This window comes from Rana temporaria, chromosome 9 (assembly GCF_905171775.1).
Source record: "Rana temporaria chromosome 9, aRanTem1.1, whole genome shotgun sequence".
NCBI lineage: Eukaryota > Metazoa > Chordata > Amphibia > Anura > Ranidae > Rana > Rana temporaria.
The window spans coordinates 6,818,272-6,834,032 of record NC_053497.1 but is presented as its reverse complement, the minus strand read 5'-3'; the positions used below and the strand labels follow the sequence as shown (position 1 = coordinate 6,834,032).

Genomic DNA, 15,761 nt, shown 5'->3' with positions numbered 1-15,761 from the left:
GCTTCCATTGATTTACACGTAGAATGTGCAAATGACCGAGATACGCCGATTCACGAACGTACTTGTGCCCGTAGCTGTAACCTACGCCGTTTATGAAAGGCGTACGTCCGGCGTAAAGTTATTCCACCTAAAGCAGGTGTAAGTCATGTTAGGGTATGGACGACGGAACACCCGTCGTATTTTACGTTGTTTTTTACGTAAGTCGTACGTGAATGGGGCTGGGCGTAGGTTACGTTCACGTCGTAGGCATTGAGCCGTCGTATCTTGGGGAGTATATGCGACGTGATCCTGAGCATGCGCGCGCATGCGCCGTTCGTTCGCCCCTTCATTTACATGGGGTCACGCTTCATTATAATAGATCACGCCCACTACCTTCCTACTTTTGAATTAGGCGGGCTTACGCCGGCCAATTTACGTTACGCCGGCGCAAGTTTGGGAGCGAGTGCTTTGTGAATACAGTTCTTGCCTCACTGATTTACGTCGCCGTAGCGCATATGAGATGCGCTACGCCGGTCTAAAGATGCGTCGCTCTACGTGAATCCGGGCCCTTAATTTTATCTGGCACCTAAAAAGTCCCCTTTTTAAATCATTTTTGGTTTGTGGTTGCATTCTTGGTAGCACGTGCTTTTTTGTATTGTTTATTAATCCTCTATTTACTCACACGTGTAATTTACAATTTTCGCTGGATACAACTTTAGCAGATGTGGTGGTTCCAGAGATGAAAGGAAGTTGTGTATATAAAAAAATGTAATGTTTGGAGGGCAGATGCCGAGAAGCAAGCGGCTTGCCCTTCCCTTATAAATGTCTACTATTTGGAGGGGAGTTGAGTGGAATGTGTCCCGGACAAAGCTTGGCTTCATCAGAAAAGGGCACAAGGGTTGCCCTCCACCCGGTAGCATTCCTGAGGGAGGAGGACGGGACAAAGGGTGGCTCTACTCCCCGGGGATGCTTTGTCTGTCACTTTTCACCACTTACCAATTGTCTTTTTGTGACACCAAATTATCGACATGAATCTGCCGCACTTCGTTGGCTTTTACCTAGTGACTGCCCGCATGCTCCACCTGTTGTCTTCCCGTGTCGTATCTTCTCTTCCCAGACATTCTGTACCAACCTATAGGTGAGTTGTTTGTCTTTAGCATCATCTGTAGAGATCTTCTACAAAAAGGAACATTCAGCTCTTCTTAAGACTTTTTGCTCCTAAATATTTATTTATTGCAAGTGATATATATATATATATATATATATATATATATATATATATATATATATATATGTATATATATATATATAATTTATTATAATTTTTTAAGAAAATTTAATTCCATTGGACTTAAAAGCTCTTCTCTTTTTTTTTTTTTTTTTTTTTTTTATTGGCTTTCAAGATTTTTTTTATGATTCCTTTTTTTTTTCTTTACAAAATCAATCCAATGTATCAGTTTGGAGATTTTTTACTGTGTTTTTTTTTTTTTTCATTTATTTTTTATTATTTTTTTTATTCAGCAAATTCAATTCCATTGGCCTTTTAAAAGTTTTTTCTTGTGTGTTTGTTTAAATGTTAAAATTTTGACTTTTAATTTTTTTATTTTATGTATTGGCTTTCAAGATTTTTCATGATTCTTTTTTTCTTAGCAACATCGATCCAATGTATCGATTTTTTTTTTTCCTGTTTTTTTTTTTTATTCAGCAAATTCGATTCTATTGGCATTAAAAGTTTGGAGTGACACTTTTTGTGGACCAGTGATACAAATACAGTGATCAGTAATAAAAGAAAAATGCACTGTCACTGTATAAATGACACTGTCAGGGAAATTTTTTGACTTTCAATATTTTTGATGATTCTTTTTTTTTCTTAGCAAAATCAATCCAATGTATCAGTTTGGAAATGTTTTCCTGTGTTTTTTTATTTTTTTTTTTTCATTTTTTTTTAATTATTACTTTTATTCAGCAAATTCAATTCCATTGGACTTTAAAAGTTCTTCTTCTCTTTTTTTATTTATTGGCTTTCAAGATTTTTTTTATGATTCTTTTTTTTTTTTTCTTAGCAAAATCAATTCAATGTATCAGCTTGGAGATTTATTATTTATTTATTTTCTTCAGCAAATTCATTTCCATTGGCCTTTAACGTTTTTTTGTGTGTGTTGTGTGTGTGTGTGTGTGTGTGTGTGTGTGTGTGTTGTTTTTTTGTATTATTTTTTTTAATATATATTGGCTTTCAAGATTTTTCATGATTTTTTTTTTTCTTAGCAAAATCAATCCAATGTATCGGCTTGGAGATTTTTCCTTTTTTTTGTTTTTTTGTATTTATTTATTTTATTCAGCAAATTCAATTCCATTGGCCTATTAAAAATGTATTGTGTGTGTGTGTGTGTGTGTGTGTTTGTGTGTTTGTGTGTGTGTGTGTGTGTGTGTGTTTTGTGTTTTTTTTTTTTTTTTTTTTATCTATTGGCTTTTAAGATTTTTCATGATTCTTTTTTTTTCTTAGCCACATCAGCATTAAAAGTTTGGAGTGACACTTTTTGGGGACCAGTGATACAAATACAGTGATCAGTACTAAAAAAAAAATGCACCGTCACTGTAGAAATGACACTGGCAGGGACATGTATTGGCTTTCAAGATTTTTCATGATTCTTTTTATCTTAGCAAAATCAATACAATGTATTGGCTTGGAGATTTTTCATTGGTTTAGTTTTTTTTTTGTTTTTTATGTATTGGCTTTAAAGATTTTTACTGGTGTGTGTGTGTGTGTGTGTGTGTGTGTGTGCGTGTGTGTGCGTGTGTGTGTGTGTGTGTGTGTGTGTGTTTTTTAATGTATTAGCTTGGAGATTTTTCATTGGTTTTGTTTTTTATGTATTGGCTTTAAAGATTTTTACTGGTGTGTGTATGTGTGTGAGTGCGTGTGTTTTTTTTTTTTTTTTTATGTATTGGCTTGGAGATTTTTCATTGGTTTTGTTTGTGTTTTTTTTTTTATTATTATTTTTTTTATGTATTGGCTTTAAAACGGAAAATTGTATCATACTTACCAGTAATTTTCCTTTCCTGGTGCCTATCCATGGCAGCATACTAGTGATAGAGCTCCGCCTCGACTCCTCCCTCAGGACTAGTGAATAGAATAAATTAAAGGCATAGCCCCTCCCCCAACATTCTCCGTACTATAGAATACCGAGGGTGGGAGCGTATGCTGCCATGGATAGGCACCAGGAAAGGAAAATTACTGGTAAGTATGATACAATTTTCCGTTTTCCTGGTGCCTCCATGGCAGCATACTAGTGATAAATAACTAGCTTGACGCGGGTGGGATAATGCTTTAACAATAAGAGTTTTTAATTAGAAGAGGACATAGCAGCCTGAACTGCCCTTCTTCCGAACTCCACCGTTGTGAGAGCTCCTGGGTCAATGTGGTAGTGCCTGAGAAACGTGTTACGAGACGACCAGGTGGCTGCCCTGCACACCGTCTCCAGCGATACGTTAGCCCTTGTTGCCCAGGAAGTAGCGACTGCTCTAGTGGAATGAGCATTCACTCGAGATGGAGGCTCCATATTCTTCGCCCTGTAGGACCTCTGTATCAGCTTCACAACCCATGATGCCAGAGTCCTGATGGAGGCTTCCTTGCCCCTGTGTTTACCAAAAGGTACGATGAACAGTCTCTCCGAGGTTCTGAAGGAGCCGGTGGCCTCTAGATAGGCCTTGAGTGTTCTGGACACATCTAGTTTGTGGCAGGTTTCTGTATCAGTATCTGAAAATATTGGTAGAGCCCAAGGTTCCAACAGGTGGCTTGTAGAGGCGACCTTCGGCATGAACCCTCTGAGTGGGCGAAGTTCCACCCTGTCAGGGAAGAAAGAGATGTGGTCTTCCCCAATTCCTAAGGAGTGGAGTTCTGAGATCCTCCTACAGGAGGTGATGGCTAGCAAAAAAAGGTTGTTTTCAGCGTTAGGTTCCATAGGGTTATTTGTTCTACTGGAGCAAAAGGTTGGATTGACAGAGCCTCGAGGACCAGAGACAGATCCCATTTAGGGAAGGATCGTCTAGCAGGCGGACGGATCTTCAGGACGCCCTTAAAGAAGATGACTAGTAAAGGATCTTCTGCCCACCTTTTACTGGTTGCGGCTGAGATTGCTGCTACCTGAACCTTGAGGGAGCTTAGACTAAGGCCTAGGTCAAGTCCTGTCTGAAGGAAACCTAATACATGGTTTGTAGAGGGGACGATAGGATCAAAGCCGTTATCGGCTGCGTAGGACAAGAACTTATCCCAGATCTTTGAATATATAGTATTCGTTGTAGGTTTCCTGGCTTTTAAGAGGGTTGAGATGACCCCTGACGAGCAGCCTAGGGACTCAAACCTTCGCCTCTCAACTTCCAGACTCGAAGGTCCAACCTCTGAGGGTTTGGGTGAAGCAGTTTGCCCTGCAGCAGAAGTTGAGGGAATGCTGGGATCTTGACTGGTGGACTCACACTGAGACGCATGGCAAGTGGAAACCAAGGTCTCTTCGGCCAGTACGGGAGTATCGTCAGTACCTGCACTGATTCCCTGAGTAACCTCAGGAGAAATTTGAGTATCAGTGACCGCGGAGGGAAGGCATATGCCGTGGAGAACCTCCATGGGCATGTCGGGGCATCCACTGCTTCGGCTTGCGGATGTGGAAACCGGGAGACAAACCTGTCCAGTTTGGCGTTCTCCAAAGAGGCGAACAGGTCCACCTGTGGGGGATCCCAAGAGTTGGCAATCTGACGGAACACCCGTGGGTGGAGCGCCCACTCGTTGTTGTCGCAGAATCTCCTGGACAATGCGTCTGCTTCTGTATTCAGCTTGCCTGGGAGGTATACTGCTCAAAGGTCCAGGAGGTTCTTCTCTGCCCAAAGCATGATCGGCTCTACTTCCTTGAGGAGCGACCTGCTGCGTGTGCCCCCCTGTTTCTGCAGATACGCAACCGCTGCCCTGTTGTCCAGGCGAAGCAGAATCCTCTGACCCTTGACTTGGGATGTCAGGGAAGTTAGTGCCATAAAGGCTGCCCTCAATTCTAGGATGTTGGACACTACGCCTTGGGTGGAGAATGACCATTTCCCCTGTACCTTGGATTCCCCGCAATAGGCTCCCCAGCCCTGTCCGCTCGCATCGGACGTAATTGTGGTCCAATGAAGGGACCCCAAGTGACGGGGTCTGGAGAGGTTCTCTGGTTCTGTCCACCATTGAAGACTCCTTCACATCAGTCCTGTGATCAGGATCGTCTGGGACAGTCGACGTTTCCTCCACTGCGCCAAGAAACCAGTCTGAAAGAATCTCAGGTGCCAATGGGTCCATGGGACCATGGGGATGCAGGCAGACATAGTGCCAATGAGGCTCAGGCATTGTGAGGCCGTTAAAACCGGACTCTGGATGGTTTTGATCATTTTCTGAATGATAATCTCCCTCTTTGGCGGTGGCAACGACACTGTACCCCTCAGGGTGTTGAATGCTGCGCCCAAGTAGACCATCTGTTGAGTTGGTGTGAGTTGGCTCTTGTCTAGGTTGACTAACCACCCTAACTCCCTTAGAGTTTGGAGCAGAATGGTTCGATGGCACATCAGTTGCTCTGGGCTGCTTGCAAGGAGTAGGATGTCGTCTAGATAATGATACACCCTTAAGCCCTTCTCCCTCAGGGGGGCTAGGGCAGACAATAGGATCTTGGAGAATACCCTGGGAGAGGTGCACAGCCCAAAGGGTAGAGCTTGGAATTGAAGGTGAGTATGACCCACTGCAAATCTCAGGTATTTCTGCACTTTCGGCTGGATTGGAACATGCAGGTATGCGTCCTGGAGGTCGACAGAGATCATCCAATCCAACGGCTGGACTGCTTGGATTATTGTCTGCAAGGATTCCATCTTGAAGCTCTCGGTGTGAATATACCGGTTGAGCCTTTTCAAGTCTATCACAGGTCTCCATCCACCCGTCCTCTTGGGGACGAGGAATAAGGTGGAGTAAAAACCCGTGAATTGCTCTGCCAAGGGCACAGGAATGGCTGCTTCCTGACGCTGGAGTGACACTAAAAAGTCTTTTAGAGCTTGAGCTTTCAGGGGAGAAGATGGAATTTCCGATCTCTTGAACGAGCTCCGAGGTGGAGTTTGAAAAAACTTCCAAGAGTGCCCCCATTGGATAGTGGACAGAACCCAGGGGTCCTGGCAATGGGTGGCCCAGGCTGAGGTGAAATGTTTTAGCCTGGCTCCCACCGGGAGTGTCAGGGATGGCTCGGCGTCAAAAGGACTGCTTTTGCTCCTGAGGAGCCGGAGGGGTTTTCATCTTCCTGTTCAAGAAGGATTGCTGAGTGCCTCTCCAAGGTCTTCTGTTGTCTCTGAATTGACCCGAATTTCTGAAGTCTCTTGAATCTGAGCGGCGGAACCTAGAGGGACCGCCTCTGAATCTTCGTGTTCTCCTGTCTTGTGGGAGCATACCAGACTTCCCTCCTGACAGCCTAGAGATTGCGTTATCCATCTTATCTCCAAAAAGCGCCTTCCCATCAAAGGGAATCTTGCACCAGCTCTGTTTGGATGAAAGGTCAGCTGACCAAGGTTTCAGCCATAAGGCCCTTTTTGCCATCACAGAGTGTAACATAGATCTCGCCGAGCATCTAATGGTATCAATGGCAGCGACTCCGACAAAATCTGCTGATAGCCTGAGTTCCTCTAAAGCTTTTATTATGTCTTCTGTTGGGACGTTCTGACGCAGAGCAGTCTCAATGTTATCTGTCCATGACCTAATGGCATTAGAGACTGACGTGAGGGCGATGGCCGGTTTACAGGCCGCTCCTGCCGCCAAGTAGCTCCTCTTTAGTTCTAGGTCAATACGCCTGTCTAGGGGATCCTTGAAGGAGGTGGAATCCTCCATTGGTAAGGTCACGTTTTTGGCAAGGCGTACTACTGATGCATCCACCACAGGCATGGAGTTTAGTGCCTGTGTTCCAGACTCTGGTAAGGGATACAACTTGTTGAGCCGGGTCAAAGAGAACTTTTTATCAGGCTTTGCCCATTCGTTGAGAATGACCTGGCTAATCTCCCCCATTAATGGGAAAAGAATCTGCTTCCTCTTGAGAAAGGGAAAATAGCTTGTCGCCTCTTGAGGGGGATCATCCGCCTCTTTCCAGGAGATTGCTGACTTAACTGCCTGGATAAACGGGTTTACCAGGGAAAAGCTGAACCCTGAGGGTTCTGACTCCTCTGCTGAGTACTCCGAGTCATCTCCGGGTGAGGAGTCTCTGCCTGACCGATCAGTCGGTAGTACAGGTTGCCCGACTGTTGAGGGCCCCGGGAGACTGGATTCCACATTCTGAGTCTGTGGTACCTGCGAGGTCGGCTGAACAGGGACAGAAGCCAAGAGCTTGGAGAAGGAGTCCCTCATAGCTTTGTCCAGCAGTTCTACTGCATGCCGATTTTCCTGCTCGCGGTTGGACGCATAGTCCGTAAAGCAGTCCTTACAAACTACCTTGTCGGGTAGTGGCGTAGCCCCGCATGTCCAACACTTCTTCCTTCTTTGGCTTCTAGAAGATGGAGAGTGGTCATGACCCCTGGATCTTGACCTCTGTGATCTATGGCGTGGAGATCGGGATCTTCGCCTTGATGAGTGGGACCGGTGTCGCGAGGAATCCGATCTGCGGACTGGGCTGTCATTATCACGAGATCTTGATGACTTTCTGGTCCTCTTGGAGTGGGCAGGGCTACGGTGTAAGGAACTCACGTCAGAAAACAGTGAGGGCACTTTTTTTTTTTTTTTTTTTTTAATACTCACGTATCGTTGGTCCATACCTAATGGTGTGAGGATCTTTATTACGCGGCGAATGACTCATTGTAGAGCTTGGGCGGAAGGATCGGCTGCAAAAAATATAGAGAGGCCGAAAAAAAAAAAAAATAATAATAAGTGAGAAATTTGAACAACGGACAAGAAAGGCACCTGTCTGCAACCTTCAGACAGGTGCTGCTATGCTGGCACTTTCCCCCCATCTCCTCCCCTCTTACCAACAATTTTTTGGGGCTGAAACCTAGCAGGGCTTAGCATCTGTCACTGCAGCAACAGCCAAGCCCTGTTCTAGGTCTTTATTTAAAGCTTTCCTGAGGGAACCTTCCCCCAGGATCCGCCCCCAGCCAAAAGACTGGAAATAAGGGCAAAAAAGCCCTGTTTCCAGAATCCAAAATGGCCGCCGCGTCCCGAGACGTCACCGCGCATGCGCCGCGCACGCGCCGCGCATGCGCAGAAGCGCCGGCGCCCGTGATACAGGAAGTACTGTATCAGGGCGCCGGGATCCTCAGTGAATGTAGGTGCCAATGCACCAATAGTGTGGGCGCCGACCAGCACGGCCCCCCCCTGCCATAACGAGGGATCAGCTGAATCCAGTGACACCTGTGGCTCCGCCCCTGACACAGGCCAGACCCCCCAGACTGTCAGAGCGACAGGGCACCTGCTGAAAGTCAAGGTTTTTTTGCACAGCATTACAATCTAAAAGGAAAACATATATACAGCACAGCAGAAGTAAAACAAAAAGGGAAAGAAATGTCTGGCCTGGGATAGTGGAGCCGATCCTTCCGCAGCTTCCATGTCATTCATAGGTGCTCCTGGCAGTTTGCGTTCCTATGAGGAAACTCTGCGATGCGACCCCAACAGATCCACAGAGGGGTCTCCCAGCTTATTAGCGCTAATAGCGGCCCAAGAACAGGGACTGCGCGCGGGAAAGGCTAAACCCGGCGGACGCTGCCGACTGCAGAGGCATGGACATACTTCTACTCTTCACCAGTACAAGAAGGTATGGAGGAAAAAAAGGAGAATGTTGGGGGAGGGGCTATGCCTTTAATTTATTCTATTCACTAGTCCTGAGGGAGGAGTCGAGGCGGAGCTCTATCACTAGTATGCTGCCATGGAGGCACCAGGAAAGATTTTTACTGGTGTGTGTGTGTGTTTTTTTTTTTTTTTATAGACTTTTTCACCTAAATTATATAGGGCCAGATTCACATAGAAGAGCGGCGGCGTAACGTATCGTAGATACGTTACACCGCCGCAATTTTTCATCGCAAGTGCCTGATTCACCAAGCACTTGCGATGAAAACCTACGCCGGCAGCCTCCGGCGCTAGGCGGGCCAATTCAAATGGGCGTGTGCCATTTAAATTAGGCGCGCTCCCGCGCCGGACCTACCGCGCATGCTCCGTTTCCGAACTTCCGCTGTGCTTTGCGCGAAGTGACGTCATTTTTTCGAACGGTGACGCGCGTAGCGTAATTCCGTATTCCCGGACGGCTTGCGCAAACAACGTTATTTTTTAAATTTCGGACGCGGGAACGACGGCCATACTTTATACAGCAATACGATAGCTGTGTAAAGTTAAGGCACCAAAAAAAAACTTTGTCGGATCTTAGGGATATCTATGCGTAACTGATTCTATGTATCCGCCGCATAGATAGAAACAGAGATACGACGGAGTAACTCATTTGTGAATCTGGCCCATAGTTCTATAAGATTCAAACAGTCAGTGCAACTGGATCAGTAATCATCATTATTATCATTTATTATTATTATTATTATTATTATTTATTATTATTATTATTATTTTGGATTTTTTTGTTATTAGTATCTAGGATTTACTGCAGGGTCTTTATATAGCGCTGTCAATTTACACAGCGCTTTCCACAAATACTATACATTCACATCAGTCTCTGCCCTCAAGGTCTTACACTCTAAGGTCCCCAACACGCATACATACACATACTAGGGGCCAATTTAGACAGGAGCCAACAGAGGCGGCTCTAGGCTTTGTGAGGCCCTAAAGCAAAACTTAGATACAGGGGCCCCACTCATGCCCATAGTGGATAAAAAAAATCAAGCAAATAAAGATGGCTGCAGAAAGATGCACGGATCTACCACACAGTGATTGAGTAGAGACAAATTAGGCAGCACGCGAGGCCCATGTGAGTGCGAGGCTTTAGGCGACAGCCTAATTAAAGAGCCGCCTCTCCGAGCCAATTAGCCTCCCAGCATGCCTTTGGAGTGTGGGAGGAAACCGGAGTACCCAGAGGAAGCCCGCGCAGGGAGAACATGCAAACTCCAGGCAGGGGGTGCGGTGGTTGGGAATCAAAAAGACTACAACAGTGCTGCCAGGCAGAAGTGCTAACCACTTAGCCACAGTGCTGCCCAGTGGTTATTCTTTTTATAATTATTATCAGGGCTTTTTTTCAGCGGGAACGTGGGGGAACGCCGTTCCGGCACCTCCATCACTCACTGTATGTTATGACAAGGGGTGCTGAAGGGTCTACAGATGCTCACTGCTGGAGGGGATCTATTTTTGTAGTAGGGGAGGGGGGGTCTATTGTTGCTGAGGAATTCTATTGTTTTTGGAGGGGGGACCATTTTTGTTGGTGGGGGGTGGGTCTTATATTGCTGGGGGGGGTCAGTTGTTGCTGGGAGAGATTTACTGTTGAGGGAGGGGTCAGTTGTTGGCTGTCAGAGAGTCAATTGATGCTGGCCGCTGGGAGATTTGTTGTTGCTGCTGGGAGTCTATTGTTGTTGGGGGGGGGGGGGAATTTTGTGGTGGGTGGTCTATTGTTCTTAGGGGGGCTCTATTGTTACTAGCTGACAGGGATCTATTTTACTGCTTTTCTTGTTATAGTTGCCAAATTCCTTACAAATTACTCAAATTACCTCAAAATGATATTTGGTCGGCAGGGCCGCCATCACAGGCATTACACTAGTAAGGGGCCCGAATGTACCCAGGGGCCCGCAGGAGAGAGGTGTGCTGACACTTGCAGATTTTCGGCTGAGGCCGGCAACCCTGATGGGGCCCCCTAGTGGCATGGGGCCCACGGGCAGTGCCCGAGTGGTCAGTCCATCCCTGGACGGATGGTGTCCTGGGGTATTTCCTCCCAGATCTGGACCAGAGCATCACTGAGCTCCTGAACAGACTGAGGTGCAACCTGGCGGCACCAGATGGACCAGGGGTGTTCTATTGGATTTAGGTCAGGTGAGCGTGGGGGGGGGGCATTCAATGGTATCAATTTCTTCATCCTCCGGCAACTGTCTGCATGCTCTCGCCACATGAGGCACCATGGAGGACCCACTGCACCAGTGTAGGGTCTGACAATGGGTCCAGGGATTTCATCCCGATACCTAATAGCAGTCAGGGTTCCCATGTGTAGCCTGTAGAGGTCTGTGCGTCCCTCCATGGATATGCCTCCCCAGACCATCACTGACCCACCACCAAACCGCTCATGCTGAACGATGTTAAAGGCAGCATAACGTTCTCCGCGGCTTCTCCAGGCCCTTTCACGTCTGTCACATATGCTTCGGGTGAACCTGACCTCATCTGTGAAAAGCATGGGGCACCAGTGGCAGACCTGGCAATTCTGGTGTTCAATGGAAAATGCCAATCGAGCTCCACAGTGTCCGGCAGTGAGCACAGGGCACACTAGAGGACGTCGGGCCCTCAGGCCACCCCCATGAAGTCTGTTTCTGATTGTTTGGTCAGAGACATTCACACCAGTGGCCTGCTGGAGGTCATTTTGTAGGGCTCTGGCAGTGCTCATCCTGTTCCTCCTTGCACAAAGGAGCAGATACCGGTCCTGCTGATGGGTTAAGGACCTTCTACGGCTCGGTCCAGCTCTCCTAGAGTAACTGCCTGTCTCCTGAAATCTCCTCCATGCTCCTGAGACTGTGCCGGGAGACACGGCAAACCTTTCCGGCAATGACACGTATTGATGTGCCATCCTGGAGGAGTTGGACTGCCTGTGCCACCTCTATAGGGCCTGAATATCGCCTCGTGCTACCAGTAGTGACACTGACCCTAGCCAAATGCAAAACTAGTGAAAAACAGTCAGAAAAGATGAGTAAGGAAAATAAATGTCAGACACCTCAACCTGAAAAAACCCTTCCTGTTTTGGAGGTTGTCTCATTGTTGCCCATCTAGTGCACCTGTTGTTAATTTCAATTAACAGCAAAGCAGCTGAAACTGATTAACAACCCCCTCTGTATACACCCCTCCCCCTCTGTATACACCCCTCCCCCTCTGTATACACCTCTCCCCCTCTGTATACACCCCTCCCCCTCTGTATACACCCCTCCCCCTCTGTGTACACCCATCTTCCTCTGTGTACACCCGTCCCCCTCTGTATACACCCCTCCCCCTCTGTGTACACCCCTCCCCCTCTGTATACACCCCTCCCACCTCTGTATACACCCCTCCCCCTCTATATACATCCCTCCTCCCTCTGTATACACCCCATCCCCCTCTGTATACATCCCTCCTCCCTCTGTATACACCCCTCCTCCCTCTGTATACACCCCTCCCCCTCTGTATACACCCCTCCCCCTCTGTATACACCCCTCCCCCCTCTGTATACACCCCTCCCCCTTCTGTATACACCCTCCCCCCTCTGTGTACACCCGTCCCCCTCTGTGTACACCCGCCCCCCTCTGTATACACCCCTCCCCCTCTGTATACACCCCTCCCCCCTCTGTATACACCCCTCCCCCTTCTGTATACACCCTCCCCCCTCTGTGTACACCCATCCCCCTCTGTGTACACCCCTCCCCCTGTATATACACCCCTCCCCCTCTGTATACACCCCTCCCCCCTCTGTATACACCCCTCCCCCCTCTGTATACACCCCTCCCCCTCTGTGTACACCCCTCCCCCCTCTGTATACACCCCTCCCCCTCTGTATACACCCTCCCCTTTTGAGCAATGTGTGTGTGTGTGTATATATATATATATATATATATATATATATATATATATAAAGTATTCATACCCCTTGAAATTCCCCACACTTTGTCATGTTACAACCAAAAACGTAAATGTATTTTATTGGGATTTTATGTGAGAGACACAAAGTGTCACATAATTGTGAAGTGGAAGGAAAATGATAAACGATACAAATAAATATGTGAAAAGTGTGGGGGGAGGGGCATTTGTATGGCGCCCCCCGGAGTCAATACTTTGTAGAACCCCCTTTCTCTACAAGTCTATTTCTATAGTTTCTATAATGTCGCTTTGTAACTAAACCCTTCAGGCCCCGTACACACGACCGAGTTTCTCGGCAGAATTCAGCCAGAAGAGGAGCCGGATTCTGCCGAGAAACTCGGTCGTGTGTACACTTTTCAGCGAGGAACTCGTCGGGCCGAAAAGAGAACATGTTCTCTATTTTCTCGTTAGTCAATGGGAAAAGTCGGCCCGCCGAGTTCCTCAGCGGCTTCCACACTGAACTCGACGAGGAACTCGATGTGTTTGGCACGTCAAGTTCCTCGGTCGTGTGTACGGGGCCTGACTTCTTCATATCCTTTCTATACCGTCCCCATTTGCCTCCAGGGTTTTATATGTAACATTTTTTTTCTCTCTCTGTTGCAGTTTGTGAAGTCGGAGGAGACGCTTGCAGCCTGGAGATTTCCTCCAACATGAATTTGTGCTGGAATGAGATAAAGAAGAAGTCTCACAGTCTCAGGTAAAATAGAAATCCTCATAAATATGTAACTTTTATTGTAGGCTTCATCCAATCACATTCGTATTTTACATCGTCTCTTTATTTACAAATAATAATATTATTTTATATTTTTCATTATTAATATTATTATTTTTGTTGTTGTTGTTATTATTTTTATATATATATATTTATTATTATTATTATTATTATTATAAGATAATAACAAAAAAAATCTAAGATACACTACGTCGCCGTAACTTATTTTTTTTTTTCGAATCCTCAAAGAATTTGCGCCGTAAGTTACGGCGGCGTAGTGTATCTTTGACGGCGTAAGGGCGTGGAATTCAAATGGATGTGATGGGGGCGTGTTTTATGTAAATACGTCGTGACCCGACGTAAACAACGGTTTTTTTTAACGCGCATGCGCTGTCCGTGGGGGTATCCCAGTGCGCATGCTCGAAATTAAACCGGAACAAGTCAATGCTTACGACGGTGACGTCATTCTACGCAAATCCCTATTCGCGAACGACTTACGCAAACGATGTAAAAATGTCAAAAATGTACGCGGGAACGACGGCCATACTTAACATTGAGTACGCCGGAAAAAGCCGAACGAAAACGACATAAAAAAATGCGCCGGCCGGACGTACGTTCGTGGATCGCCGTAAATAGCTAATTTGCATACTCGACGCGGATTTCGACGGAAACGCCACCTAGCGGCCGCCGAAAAATTGCACCCAAGATCCGAGATGCCGTCGTATCTTGTTTTGTGGATACAAAACAAAGATACAACGCGGGAAATTAAAAATCAATAGATACGCCGGCGTAATCCTTTTGTGGATCTGCCCCTATGTATCTACAATGTTGTGTAGTGAGTGTACAGCTTGTATAACGGTGTAAATTTTCTGTCCCCTCAAAATAACTCAACACACAGCCATTAATGTCTAAACCGCTGGCAACAAAAGTGAGTACACCCCTAAGTGAAAATGTCCAAATTGGGCCCAAAGTGTCAATATTTTGTGTGGCCGCCATTTATTTTCCAGCACTGCCTTAACCCCTCTTGGGCATGGAGGTTTCCAGAGCTTCACAGGTTGTCACCGGAGTCCTCTTCCCCCTCCCCCATGATGACATCACGGAGCTGGTGGATGTTGGAGACCTTGCGCTCCTCCACCTTCTGTTTGAGGATGTCCCACAGATGATCAATAGGGTTTAGGTCTGGAGACATGCTTGACCAGTCCATCACCTTTACCCTCAGCTTCTTTAGCAAGGCAGTGGTGGTCTTGGAGGTGTGTTTGGGGTCGTTATCATGTTGGAATACTACCCTGCGGCCCAGTCTCTGAAGGGAGGGGGATCATGCTCTGCTTCAGTATGTCACAGTACATGCAGCACCAGACCATGACCCTCCCCCACCATGCCTGACTGTAGACAACACACACTTGTCTTTGTCCTCCTCACCTGGTCCCCCCCACACACGCCTGACACCATCTGACACCAAATACCGTTATCTTGGTCTCATCAGACCACAGGACAGGTTCCAGTAATCCATGTCCTTAGTCTGCTTGTCTTCAGCAAACTGTTTGCGGCTCTTTCTTGTGCATCATCTTTAGAAGAGGCTTCCTTCTGGGCAACAGCCATGCAGACCAATTTGATGCAGTGTGCGGCGTATGGTCTGAGCACTGACAGGCTGACCCCTCCCCCACCCCTTCAACATCTGCAGCAATGCTGGCAGCACTCATACGTCTATTTCCCAAAGACAACCTCTGGATATGACGCTGAGCATGTGACCTCAACTTCTTTGGTGGACCATGGCAAAGCCTGTTCTGAGGGGAACCCGTCCTGTTATACCGCTGGATGGTCTTGGCCACCGTGCTGCAGATCAGTTTCGGGGTCTTGGCAATCTTCTTATATCCTCGGCCATCTTTATGTAGAGACACAATTCTTTATATCAGATCCTCAAAGAGTTCTTTGCCATGAGGTGCCATGTTGTACTTCCAGTGACCAGTATGAGAGAGTGAGAGCGATAACACCAAATTTAACACACCTGCTCCCCATTCACACCTGAGACCTTGTAACACTAACGAGTCACATGACACCGGGGAGGGAAAATGGCCCATTGGGCCCAATTTGGAAATTTTCACTTAGGGGTGTCCTCACTTTTGTTGCCAGTGGTTTAGACATCAATGGCTGTGTGTTGAGTTATTTTGAGGGGATGGCAAATGTACACTGTTATACAATCTGTACACTCACTACACAACATTGTAGATACAAAGGCCTAGATTCATGTAGGGCGACTTTACGTTGTGCGGGCGTAGCGTATCGTATTTACGCTACGCCGCCGCT

General features: G+C 46.8%; 1 protein-coding gene across 2 annotated transcripts in view; it reads left to right on the top strand.

Moving 5' to 3' along the window:
- Positions 1 to 15,761, top strand: part of DRP2 (dystrophin related protein 2) — a 112,923-nt gene that overhangs the window by 20,947 nt on the left and 76,215 nt on the right. The window contains exons 1-2 of one of the 2 annotated variants that reach the window (XM_040322745.1): positions 973 to 1,117; positions 13,349 to 13,442. In XM_040322745.1, coding sequence (XP_040178679.1) covers positions 13,396 to 13,442 — 47 coding nt within the window. In that variant the 5' untranslated portion in view covers positions 973 to 1,117; positions 13,349 to 13,395. Of the gene's footprint in view, positions 1 to 972; positions 1,118 to 13,348; positions 13,443 to 15,761 lie in introns of those variants that run through there. The other variant, XM_040322744.1, reaches the window with a different exon arrangement.